At 46.4% G+C, this 13,412-nt stretch overlaps 1 protein-coding gene across 2 annotated transcripts in view; it reads left to right on the top strand.

Annotated features, from left to right (window-relative positions):
- GJC2 (gap junction protein gamma 2) overlaps nt 1-13,412 on the top strand; it is a 67,151-nt gene extending 53,739 nt beyond the window's left edge. For both annotated transcript variants that reach the window (XM_066627648.1, XM_066627649.1), the window contains one exon: nt 7,710-13,412. In XM_066627648.1, coding sequence (XP_066483745.1) covers nt 7,730-8,989 — 1,260 coding nt within the window. In that variant the 5' untranslated portion in view covers nt 7,710-7,729 and the 3' untranslated portion in view covers nt 8,990-13,412. The remainder of the gene's footprint in view (nt 1-7,709) is intronic.

The following is a 13,412-nucleotide window of genomic DNA, read 5'->3' as shown; positions in this document are numbered from 1 at the left end:
CGGCAAGAATATAGCATGCAGAAAAGTGGAAATCTACAGATGTTCCAACTAGAGAAAATTTAATAGATAAAATTTATGAAATAGCAGAAATGGAGGTTTAACAGAAAGAATGAAAGAGAGAGATTTAGGTAGAGTAAGAAGGTATTGGAAGCCTTTTCATGACTGGATAGATAACTTTAGTTAAACAATATTGACAAATATGATAACTTTTGTATTGATGAGTATTTTTCTTTTCAGCCGTTGTTGATTTCTTTTTTTGGAACAATGCATGTTGTAATCGATGGCCAATACCCTCATGTGTAACCTGTGTAGTCCCAGCCCTAAGCCCAACCCATTTTCCTCACCTGTATCCGTAATAAATAAATAAACTTTGCACAAAAAATGCCATAAAGCACTTTTGAGCCACTTGTTGGGGAGATAGGCTGGTGCAAAGATGTGCGCCAACCTCCCCATGCTGCTGTGGGCCAAAGGGAGAAGGTGAGTTGCATTAGCTGAGCTCGGCCAACACAGGGGTTGGGGAGGTGTGGACAGGGCAGGGAGGAGGTGGGAGGGAGGCATTTGGGGGCGGGGGAAGGTTGGGTGCTGAGTGTTCCCAGGAGCAGACAGGTGGGGAGTGGGAAGCGAGGCCAGGACCCAGCAGTTATGGGCAGTTCCTGGGCAGCCTAGGGCAGACCCGGGCTGCTCAGATTTGCACCACCTCATCAGGTGGCACAGATTCGAGTGGACCCATTGTGTCTGCTGCAGCACAACACAGGGTAAGGGGAAACGCTTACCCTTGCTCCTGGATGGCCTGCAATCAGTCCCTAACTTGCACTGGATACAGTGCAGGCCCTGTACTGGCCTGCATGTTTTGAGCCCAAGTTAGGCTTGCTTGCTTGCTTGCTTTCTTTCTTTCTTTCTTTCTTTTTCATGCCCCTTTCTCTCTGGAAGGCGCTAAAGGCAGCTAACAACATTTAAAAGTCATAAAATACATAAAAACGACAATAAAATAGGATTGCGCTCTAAACTTCCACCTTGAATCTTAAAGCATTTTTACCCTGCTCTTCAATCCACAAGTCTTTCAGGGCAGCTCTCATGAACGTCAGTCAATGGGGAAATCATTACAGCAGAGTACATGGGGTGGGGCAGGAGGGGGGCTTCTATGGAGACTCTTTTCCCCATCCAGAATGATTGTTGGAGCATTTTTTCCCCCCTGAATTGTACATCTAGTGTGCATTTCAAGGCAGCCTTGAAAATTAAGTAACTATATTTAACTTATTTGCAGATTAAACACAGTGGAAACATTTGCCTAAACTCTTCCTCCAGTTGCAGAAATGTGAGCATGATTTTCTGGGCAGGATTCCAGGCATCCCATTCACAACAGCCTCATAAAATCTTCCGGTGTGAATTGGTCTCTGGAGCACCAGGTTGGAACAGGCGCCCCAAGCAGTGTGTCTGTGTGGACATTCTCTTCTCCTTGCCCTGGAGTCGCAGATTGACGGGGTTTCAGGCCAGGAATGGCTTTGCTTCATTAAGGCAACCCATCTTTCTTCTCTCCTGCTCTGGTCCCTGGCCATGTGCTTCCCAGATGCTTCTCATTAGTCATGCTTTCCGTCTTCTGAATCTGCTGCGAATGCCCCAAACTGGCGCTTGTAACTTTTGTCCGGCAGAGGAAGGCAAAATGCAGCAATCTTAACCAGGAGGATTTTTAGGACTGCTTTGGATGTGTTAATTTTTCATTTTTTCATTTTAAACCCCTGATTATTCCTTCCTTTTCACCCAGGATGCCTTGAACAATCCATCGGGATGGAGAGTTGCAATATCTTCTTGTGCATTTTAATGAAATATTTGTTTTAAATGCTTTTTTCCTTGAAGAACGACTCCCTGACGCATCCGGGTGGAGCATTTTGGGGGGGGGGGAGGATGGGTGCTTCGTTGTCAGAAAGGCGGAGCCCTGCAGGATGTGTTTAAAAGTTTGCCAAAAAGTCTCCTTTCCAAGCTGGTGGAGCCTTGGTATTGAGAGACATCGCTTTGGTGGAAATATATATTTCCCCCACTCCTGAAAAGAGTGGAAGTTCTGAAAAAACTTTCTTGGGAGCTCTAGGCTGGCAAGGAAGCCTGGAACTGAAAACATCATGTCTCTGTGAGTAACTTATTTGTATCAATCTCTCCTTATTGCATCTATTGTGGCACGTTTTGATTAAAAATAATTGGAGGGAATGGAGGTCGAGGTCTGAAATGAGGCCCTGTGTTTTAGAAACAAGTTCTGACATTTCTGATCTCCTTTTCTCTTCCTTCAGACCCCCCCCCCCCAAGCTCAGAGAGTGAGTGCCTGCAGTGTAGTGGGTAGGAATGTCAGACTAGGTAGGACAGGGTACACCTGGGCTCAGCCATGCAGCTTACATACTTGGGGACTTTGGGCTGGTCACCACCTCTCAGTTGAACTTTTTTGTATAGTATATACTGTATATACTGTAACTTGCTGTGTGGATGAAAGAGGGGAGAGGAAAATCTGTTCACCTTGAGCTCCTTGGATCATGCCCCAGCTTCAAAAGCACATGTGGAGTTCATGAGGCCAAGAGGCTGTTCCCTGAGAGTATTGGGGCCGCAATACAAGGTGGTCTGTTTCTTAAAAGTCTTTGCCTTCCAACACAACCTATACTTCTTCCTCTGAAGCAGATCTTCCTGAGTTCAGTGGGTCTGACTTAGGGCGCAATCCTAACCCCTTATGTCAGTGCTTTCCAGCACTGGGACGTGTGCTGCATCCTGCAGTTGGGTGTCACTCACGGCGGCCTCCTCAAAGTAAGGGAATGCTTGTTCCCTTCCCTCAGAGCTGCACTGCCCTTATGTCAGTGCTGGAAAGGATTGCACCCTTAATTGAGTAAAGTGCTGTTGCTTTACTCTACCTTCTGATCTGACCTCTCCAGCTTGGGTCCAACTGCTTTATGGATCTTTTGCATGCCCACTCGCATGGGCTATTTGCCTGAAGCTGCGTGCAGAGATTCATGGACTTGCACGCAGAAGGCTTTGTCAGAGACCTTTCCTTTTGGCTGGCACACTGTCCCCTTCCTTTTCTCTCATCATGACCTAACTGTGAGGAGCAGTGCCCGTCTTGGTCACTCTAACCTGGTGAATTGAGCTTGAAAGGGCGTGAGGCTGGCAGTGATGCCAAGAGGAGGGGCTGGCATGGCTGTCTCACCCAGGGGGTGGCAGGGAGAAGGAGCCTTCTAGATAGACAGGCAGGCTCTGTGGGTGCACGGGGAGCATGTTGTACTTTCGTTAGCAGCACAGCAGGCAGGAACTAGGGTAGGGGCTCCAGCTTTTGTCAGGCCAGTCCCATTCCTCTGCAGAGTTTCTCTGCCAGCACTGATTCCAGCCCTGCTTCAAGGGTCTCTTGCCCTCCCAAGGGAGTCATCTCCACAGTTTGGAGATCCACGTTGTCAAGGTTTACTTAGATATTCAAAGCATGTCCTTGCAATGCTTGGGCCTTTGGGTGGGTGTGTGGGGTGGTGGTGGTTCTGCAAGTCCTGATTCAAAAAAGGGTTGGCACTGAAATGGCAACAAAGTGGAAGTCAAGGCAAATGTCAGGGTTCCTTCTGAGGAGAAACAGCTGAAAATTTTCAAGGGAAGCTAAACAGGTTTCAAATAAGACGTGAAATTTCTGCATATCCCTGGCAATCTCATAAAGTGCAGTCACTGTGCAATGGATGGTGCATCTTGCAAAGAGAGATCTCCCAGAGTAGTGGAAACTGACTTGTCCCATAGCAGAGTCATGAGAATCCTCTTGGTCAGTTTCACCTTGAAAGCCAGTCATAAGAACATAAGAAGAGCCCAGCTGGATCAGGTCAAAGACCCATCTAGTCCAGCTTCCTGTATCTCACAGTGGCCCACCAAATGCTTCAGGGAACACACTAGACAACAGACACAACCTGCATCCTGCTGCCCTCCCCTGCATCTGGCAGTCAGAGGCAGCCTACCTCTACCTTGCACGTACCTAAGTCCTAAAGCATCATGGCAAGGCCTCATGTATGTCAGGAGCATACATCCCTGAGCTGCTTCTCTTTGGCTTTGCCCCATGTGATTGCACCACACACATGAATGCTATAACCAATGCCGCAATGTTTGGGGTTGGCCCGCACTGTGTGTGCACACCCTTTCTCCTGGTGGGGTGTTGATGGATGAAAAGGATCCATGCAAGGTGGTTGCAAATGTGTTGGTGATGGGGCAGCAATGTGCAGAGCCTGCTTTGTGTGACTCCGTGTGCAGTGTGACTCCGTCTGTCGATCCAAACCGTTGGAGTTTGAGGCTTCTTCAGGGGGCAGCTCCTTCTCCTCCTTGGCTTTCTTGGGGGTCTGGATCTGGTTGGGTCCTGACCCCAGCACTTTGGGTTAACTTGAGTACATGCCCTGCTTGCAGCACACCCCAGGATCTTCTGAAATGTCCTGCGTTTCTTTGTATGCACATTGAAATTGTCCTTCAAAATTCTACCCACCCACCCACATCTGCTTCCCCATCCGTAAAGGGAAAAAAATGGGGACCTTCCATTTGCTGGAAGCAAGAAGCATTGGGTGAGCCAGTGAAGTTGTACTGAAATGACTTTTAGAGATAAACAAGTCAGGCAGTGATAATTGGTCATAGTTTATACAATGCCACCCTTAGACTATTCATTATATAAGGAAATTTTATGCTAGTCATACTTGAAACCTCTCTATGAATCAGGTTATTCTTAGTCTCATTTTATACACTGAGTGATGTTGATTTGTGCAACACCAGCCAGTCCTCACCCCTCCAAGTCAGTACAATTGGTTGGCAGCCAAAAGCACGATGAGAGGGACACAGTCATGCCATCCACACAGGATTGTGAGAGGGCTGCTTTACATTTTGTGTGATGAACTAAAGGGGATGCAGGGCAGGGCAGCAAAGAGCTCTTCTTACCTTTCAACCACTTGGGACTTTCTACCACATTCGCCCCAGTGGGGGAATATGCTGAGAATAATGCTGTCCTGCCTCACAGGGATGCCATGATTTGTGTGACACACTTTGAGCATTGCGTACTGTCATAGAAGTGCTGCTTATTATTATCGGAGGTTACCCTGTCAGCATGACTTAAAACAGAGCTGGCCAACTGATGGCTGTCAGCTCTAGCCTCTGAACCTGTTCTCTGGAAACGCCCAAAACCCTTAGGGATGTGGAAGCTCAGGCAAAACTTGTACCACTTGTAAGGAAATATCTATTCAAAGTTTTGTGTATGGCTCTGAAGGGGAGAGGAAGAGGCCCCTTGGACACTAGTGAGGCTCCCTGCAAAAATTAGTGCTTTGCACCCCCTCTAGCTATGCCACTGTTGTAAAGATCCTGATCACCAGCAAGCTGGGCAGACTTTTCAGGCTTCCCTTGAAATAGGCTGGCTGGTTGGTGACTCATCCCCAGATGTGGTGGCAAACCTGCATTTGAACTGGAACGCTTCAGACTGCAGGCAGAGAAAGCAGAGGACGTGGTGTTCTTCTAAACCGGGGGGGGGGGGGAATTCCCTGCACTTGGAAAACGAGATAGCAGTGAGAAGAGGTTGTAGCCTAGACTTCTGTGTGACATGCTAGTTTTCTAAGGCTGAAATCCTAGGCACACTTTCGTAGGAATAAGCCCCACTGAATGTTGTGGGACTTGCCTCTGAGTAAATGTGCACAAGAGAATAGGTCCGACTCCAGACACTACTCCATGGATAACAACAGTTCCAGATTTAGGCAGGTAGTTAAGCAAGAATACTTACAAAGCCGCCCTGGGTCCCGTTAGGGAGAAGGGCGGGATAAAAATAAAGTTTTTTTTAAAATTATTATTATTATTATTATTATTATTAAAGCTGTGGAGAGGAGTCAGCCCAGAGATTAGCAATGGGTAGTTGTGGATCTACCAGAATGACAGAATGACCAGAGGTTTGACAAGTCTGCTTGATTTGCCTAATTAGGCCTTTGATAAATTCTTACCCTCTGGATTCATGGGGAATTTGGATGGGGATGATGTTCCCAACTTCTTTGCCTCCTGTGATCATTTAGTTAAACAAGAAATGTATACTGCCTTTACATTAACTCAAAAAGACAAAATCTTTTCCATACCACATTGATTACTCTTATTTATTTGTTTATGTATTCATTTCAAAGATTTCTACTCAGCCTTTCCTCACTTGAAAGCAGATGCCCAAGACAGCTTACAATTTATAGATTAAAAAATAAATAAAAATAAAATACAATATTCAATAGAGTAAAAAATAAATAAACAGAAAATACAACAAAAGAAAAAGGAAATACAGTGGGGGGGACACCAATTGGAAGAGGGCAAAAATAGTCAAGGAATTGCATTGCTATGTTGTGCAATCCCTGCTGTTCCCCAATAGAGCTTAAGAACATAAGAACAGCCCCACTGGATCAGGCCAGAGGCCCATCTAGTCCAGCTTCCTGTATCTCACAGCGGCCCACCAAATGCTTCAGCATAAGGCATTGAGTAATACATGAACATCTGAGGCTGGCTTTTATGCCACTAGCCCATCTAGCTCAGCGTTGTCTGACTGTCAGCAGGTCTCCAGTGGTTCAGGCTCAGGGTCTTCCCCAGACCTACCTGGCGATACTGCCACTGATTGAACCCGGGGCATCCAACACACATAGCACTTCCTCTGCCGCTGTACTGCAGCCCCTGCTCAGAATACATTCTGTTTGACCTAACAGTGCTTCATGTCTTACAGGGGTGGCTGCACATGTTAGAGCAGCAGTGTTCCACCGGTGTGCCACGGCGCATTGATGCACTGCAGGTGTTTGGAGAACTCTTCTGGGTGCTGCAGCCCTGTTTCCAATGCAACTTTGTGTAGTAACAAATTGTCTGTCCCTCCATTGGCAGAGGAAGAGGGATAGGCAATTTATTATTCAGACAGTTGCCCTAGAAACAGAGCTACAGAACATGGAAGAGTCTCCCAGAAGCTGAGATGGCATCACAAGAGGCGAAGACCATAGGGGTTAGCATGATATGAAAAGAGAAACATTGAAAACCACTGTTAAGAGTATGGATTATAGCAGTGGTTCCCAAACTTTTTAGCACCAGGACCCATTTTTTTAAACAACGCTCTATCAGGACCCACCTAGATTTACCAGACTTTTAAAAAAGATCTAGAAAGAAATAATATTTATTTGCAAGTAATAATAACCAGAAAAAAGACCTTTAAACCTTTATCTCCCTATATTTACACATACTTGCAAATTTCAGCTCCTTGCAGGGCAATTAGCAGCAATCTTGCAAACTGCAGGAGCTGAGCTCTTTGCAGTGTAATTAGCAGCTACAGTACCTGATTTTTGAATAGCCTCAAGGCTTGAGGTAATTAATTATCTGATCTTTCCATCACACTTTGGCGACTCACCAAAAATCAGGCTGCAACCCATCAGTGGGTCTCGACCCACAGTTTGGGAACCATGGGATTGTAGAATTTCCACGCTTACCACTCATGCCAGTCATACAAATTGGCAGTATGGTAGTCTATCCCTTGATTAGTCTTTTTGGTCAACCGGTATGGGTTTTTTTACATGCACTTTCGTCCTGCCATCCAGTGACTCCAATTTTCATTGGTGGGGCTCCACTCTTCTGCCTCGTTCTTTGTTCCTCCTTCCCCTCCCCAAGGAGCAGAAGCCGAGTGAATGGTACAAAAGAAGGGATCAGTGTGCATCAACCATGTTTCTCCTCTCTCTTTAACATAGGTAATAAATGATTAGCCCCTATGACCAACATGAGCTGGAGCTTCCTAACCCGCCTACTAGAAGAAATTCACAACCACTCCACGTTTGTGGGGAAGATCTGGCTCACGGTCCTGATCATCTTTCGCATTGTCCTGACGGCTGTCGGAGGCGAGTCCATCTATTCAGATGAGCAGAGTAAGTTCACATGCAACACCAAGCAGCCTGGTTGTGACAATGTCTGCTATGATGCCTTTGCGCCGCTGTCACACGTCCGCTTCTGGGTCTTCCAGATCATCATGATCTCCACCCCATCCGTCATCTACTTGGGCTATGCCATCCACAGGATTGCGAGGTCCGCGGAGGAAGAGCAGAAGAGGTTTCGAGGCTTCAAGAAGAAAAAGCAGTTTGCGCTGAACTGGCAGGCCGTCCGCAATCTGGAAGATCCCCTGGGAGCGGAGGAGGAAGAGCCGATGATAGTCGATGAGATAGGGGAGAATGCAGAGAAATCCAAAACCAAGGAGGAGGAGAAGAAGGAGCAGCAAAAACACGATGGCAGGAGACATATCCAAGAGGAGGGCCTGATGAAGATTTACGTCTTCCAGCTTCTCACCAGAGCAACTTTCGAAGTCTGCTTCTTGATAGGGCAGTACATGCTCTACGGCTTTGAAGTCACTCCGAATTACATTTGCAACCGAGATCCTTGCCCACACAACGTTGACTGCTTTGTGTCCAGGCCAACGGAGAAGACCATCTTTCTCCTGGTGATGTACGTCGTCAGCTGCCTTTGCTTGCTGCTCAACCTGGCTGAAATGTGCCACTTGGGAATTGGGAGCATCAGGGATGCTATTCGTGACAGGAAGATCCATAGCTTCAGGCAGCCGCCCTACAATTATGCTGCCTACCCAAAGAACATCTCCTGCCCTCCAGAATATAACCTGGTGGTGAAATCCGACAAGCAGGGCAAAGTTCCCAATAGCCTGATGGCGCATGAGCAGAACTTGGCCAACGTGGCTCAGGAACAGCAGTGCACAAGTCCCGAGGAGAACATCCCACCAGACTTGTCCACACTCCATAAACACTTGCGGGTAGCACAGGAGCAGTTAGACATTGCTTTTCAGAGCTACAACAGCACTCAGGCACACGCACAGCTGTCGAGAACCAGCAGTCCGGCTTCAGGGGGGACTGTGGCAGAGCAGAACCGCGCCAACACTGCCCAGGAGAAACAAGGAGCCAAGCCCAAAGCCAGCTCCGAGAAGGGCAGTACTAACGGCAGGGATGGGAAGAACTCGGTGTGGATATGATGGGGTGGGGCTGTGGAGGGCTTTCAAACTGGGTCAGAGCAGTGGGAGGTCAGGGCGCCTTTCCTTTTCTCCACTGAAGTGGGAACTGCTCAAGAGGGTGCTAACAATGGGGTGATTGGTTTAAATACAGGTCAGTGTTTTGATAAATGCTGCCAAATGGTCACAAAGGATGCATTTCAGAAATGGCTTCCGATGTGTTAAGAGGCCTCTTGCTCACTCTTGTCACCCTGACATGGGAGTCGTTCACATCATGGTGATGTGGTTGTTACTCCCAAGGGGAAGCTCCAGGGCTCCCCCCCCTTATTATAGTCCCAAACAATAGCTCTCATTCCACAAGTGGGGGGAGGGGAGGGGAGTCCGACTACCAAGTTTTGTCCTTCCTGATCCTGGAGAAAGGATGAAATTTCCCAATGGAACTACTGGGGCTGCCAGATGATCCCCTCCCAGGAGGCCTGGACCCTCTGGCCCAGCTCTGCACAGCATAGCTCTCTGCTATAGTCTTCTGTGTGCAGCTGGCTGCAATCAGTACTGCTTTCCCATCTCTGTCTTTTATGCTTCCCTTTTCTTGCCTGCCTCTTTTTCTTTCCCATCATTTTTATGTTTCATTCCTCTGTTGATTCATCCCCTTTCACTATCACCATCTCTCTTAGAGCCCATTTTCTTCTTAATTTGTTAAATATATGCACCAGGTGTTATTTGTTTCCAGTGGCAGACACACATACACGCAGTGCCCCAAGTAAATGTGCACTGGGGCCAGTGGCAATTGAGGAGATGTCACTGTCTAGGAGAGCAACTGTGTGGATTCTGCCTCTGAGATGTGTGAAAGAATCTCACCCATTGGTCCTTCATAAGGAAAACCTTGACTGTGCTAAACAACTGTTGGCCCACACTGACATTCTCTTGCTCTATGCTTATACTGAACTCTGAAATGTAATGACTACAATAACCCTTAACCGAATACACTTCTGACTCCATTGCTAGAAGAGGACATGCCTCCAGAATCTGCCATATTTTCCAGAAATGCTCCAAATGGTTGCACAAGTCCATGAAATAACCATCATTGCAATTATGGACACTAAAGCTGTACTAACCTGTGTACACAGCTGTATCTTAATTGCACGATGTCTCCCCTCCCCCACAAAAAAATCAGATTTTAAAGATTAGGCTGAATCCTCAAAATAAGGACTTCCTGATCTATGATGACATCTGTGAAGTTTCTGCTGTTGACTGCAGCAGAGACACTACTTCAAAAGGTGTGCAGTGATTACTCTTTCATTTGTCAGATTTAAGCTAGGAACTAGACAGGTTGAAAGAACTTTGGTCATAATGTCCTGTAAAACTGTGCTTTCCTACACAGTTGTGGCTGGTATGGGATGAGAATGGTTACCACTGCTTCAGCCCCTCCTACAACAAAAGTGCCTTTCACAACTCTAGGAAGATGCACTAACTGGATGCTGCCAACATCTCTGTTGCATCTTGGGTGTAGAGAACAGGACCTCAGTGCTAACAAGATGGTTAGCCCATGCTTTTGTGGAATAAAATTCATCACAGGGGGCTTCCTGACATCACAGCTCAGAGTGACAACCCTGAAACAAGAAGTAGCTCATTAAATGGTTCTTCCTATCAGAGGATGATCCATTGCTACTGTTGAGACACAACAGCCTCTCACACACTGATCTTGCTAGCCCATGTGATCAGAAGAGGAATCATAAGGACATAAGAACTGCCTTGCTCAAACTAAGGTCCACCTGGTCCTGTGCTCTGCAGCAGTAGCCAGCCAGATGCCTCTGGACTCTCAAAAGCAGGGTGTGGCCATCCCTTTCTGTTTGTCCTCAGGCACTCTTATTCACAGGCACATGGAAGTTCTGTATAGCTATCATGACTAACAGCCAGCCATAAACCATCTAAGACAGTTTATAGTCACAGTCCAGGGTCTCTCTGGCTGATCTTTGACACTTCTGGTTCACTGGCCAAACACCCCCAGTGAGTTAGAAATGCATGTTTTCAGTTTGTTCTTCTATCTCAAGGGGCTTAATACTCCAGGAGAGAGCAGGGTACAGTTCCAAGGCAAAAAGCCAAAAAATGAGTACAAGTTCTTGCACACGCTCACCCTACTGGCCAAACACACCAAACAAGTGTGCATACAAGTCCTCAGGGCAAACTGCCCTCCGTTAGGTGCCACCACTCCTTCCAACAGCCAGTTCTCCAACCAAGGGGACGCTGTAGAACCAAGTTCTACAGGCTAACTACCCAGCCCTTGCACGCTTTGATTTCCCCCAAACTTCAGGGACTCCAGCTCTGGTTTGCTTCATAAAGCAGCCTAGGCCAGACTGATATAAATCCAGTTCCTTTGTACTCACACAAACACATGCCTGTAATAACAGAATGGTTTATTTAAAGAACAGAATTAAGGTTACATATTACTTTGAAAGGCATTTAGGTATTTCAGAGAATAAATACAGTACACGCACAAACACACAGCTAAAACAATAAAGCTAAGCTCCTAAGCTTACTTGCCCCGAACACTCAGCTGGATCTTTCCAGCTTCTGAGCGTAAGCAAAGGGTCGCTTTTCTACCTGCCCTATGATGGCTAATACAAACAGGTATCCATGATAGAATGGCAACCACAGGGTTTTTTTTATACCTTAGCTCTTAACCAACCAGAGATTTGGAAAATAAGGGGCCACTGTCCCAAAAAATGAGGCCACTGTCACTCACTCTGACCCCTCCCAACTGGAGATTCACAGCTGCAGCCAGTTCCCAATTAGACAGACCTTGAGCATCCAGCCGTCATCGGGCATCTCACCTGGTCAGAGTGAAATTCAAGATTAGGTGCTTCTTCTCAGCCTTCTAACTATAGTCAGTTCTTATTATCCTAACTAGGGTTAGGTTCCTGGAAACCTTAGTGCACAGTGAATTTACAGATAACAAGTCATTGATTCAATGGGACCAATGACTTGTTATGGGATCAAAAGGGTTAGATACAAGGGGTACCCTTGGGGGGAAGAATCCAGCAGAGACCCTCAAGAAGCCAGCAGGAAGTGTTAAAATATCTCAGCCTTCCAGAGGCTGCAGAGTGGTGCCTAAAATCCTTTTAAAATGAACGGTGGAAGCTTCCACCAGCCATTTTAAAGGGGTCTTCGTTGGTTGCAGGCACCATTCTGAACGTCTCTGCAGCCTCTGGAAGGTATTTGCATAGCAGATAAGAGAGAAGGTGGCAATTCTGCCCCTCACAGATAAGCAAATAGAGAGCTGACTGTAGCTGTTCCCACAAAATAACTGCAGCCTCCAAGATGGAGTCATACTCAAGCCACTAATTTTAACTTGTTCTTCACACTGACTATCTTATGGCACTGAATCCCATAAATTAGTTATTCGTTATGGAATGCACTGTCATCGCATGAGATAATCCTCCCTTCCTCTACCCAAGCATGTGCATTGCAGATAACCAGTGCCCCTGATCAGCAAGCTGGCTGCTCACTGGGATACCTACAAAAAGGGGACATCTGGAAGTACCTATGGTTTGTAGAGAACTTGATCACAGTGTTGTATGTGAATGTTTATGCATGGGACAGACTGCACTTGCTCCCAGTGTGGAAGGGATTGTCACTCCCGAATCGGCCTTTTCAGTCACACTAGACGCTGTTCCAGAACCACCTTTCAGAGCGCGATACCAGAGTCTTTCAAGACTGAAGGTTGCCAACTAAATGTTTAGAAGCACTTCTGTAATCTATGCATACAAGCAAATCATTCCAAGCCAATTTTTACCATTGACATCAGATTTTAGTGCGGTTGAACCTCTGGCTAATTCTTCTGGGGCCAGAAAGTTACTGTATTGAAAACATTATGTACAGCAATGGACTGAGCTGCCTCGAGTTCTGGAGTAAAAAAGTAAACACTCACAGCCCAATCCTATGCATGTCTACTAAGAAGTAAATCCCATTGTGTTCAATGAGATTTACTTCCAGGATAGTGTGGATAGGATTGCAGCCTGAGTGTCCTTGTCACACTGAAGTTTAGCCAAAAATCATGGTCAATATTTAGGTTTCTTCACTAAAATAAATGGTTTAATTGTAACAGTAGTGGGGCTGCCAGCATTTTCCCCAGATAAAGTTTCTATGCTTTTAAAAGGCATGTGGCAGACAGAAATTCAACAGGTGCCATTTTCCCAGCATTGAGATTTCAGGAATGTTGCACCTGATTAATTTCTGCCTGTTGTGCAGCTGTTAAAGGTAGAGTCTGGATAAAAGGGGCAGCCTAGATAATTTCCAGTAGGTAAAAAAAATAAGTGATGCATCATTGATAATACCGGCCTATAAAATTGAGGGTCAGAAAAGTTTTTCCAAAACTTTATGGTGGTTTGATATGAATATGGGGAGCTGATTCCAAAAATGGCATCCGTTTTGCCCTATCATGTCTAGT

The sequence above is a fragment of the Tiliqua scincoides genome, chromosome 5 (assembly GCF_035046505.1).
Source record: "Tiliqua scincoides isolate rTilSci1 chromosome 5, rTilSci1.hap2, whole genome shotgun sequence".
Lineage (NCBI taxonomy): Eukaryota > Metazoa > Chordata > Lepidosauria > Squamata > Scincidae > Tiliqua > Tiliqua scincoides.
This window is presented reverse-complemented; position numbering and strand designations above follow the sequence as displayed.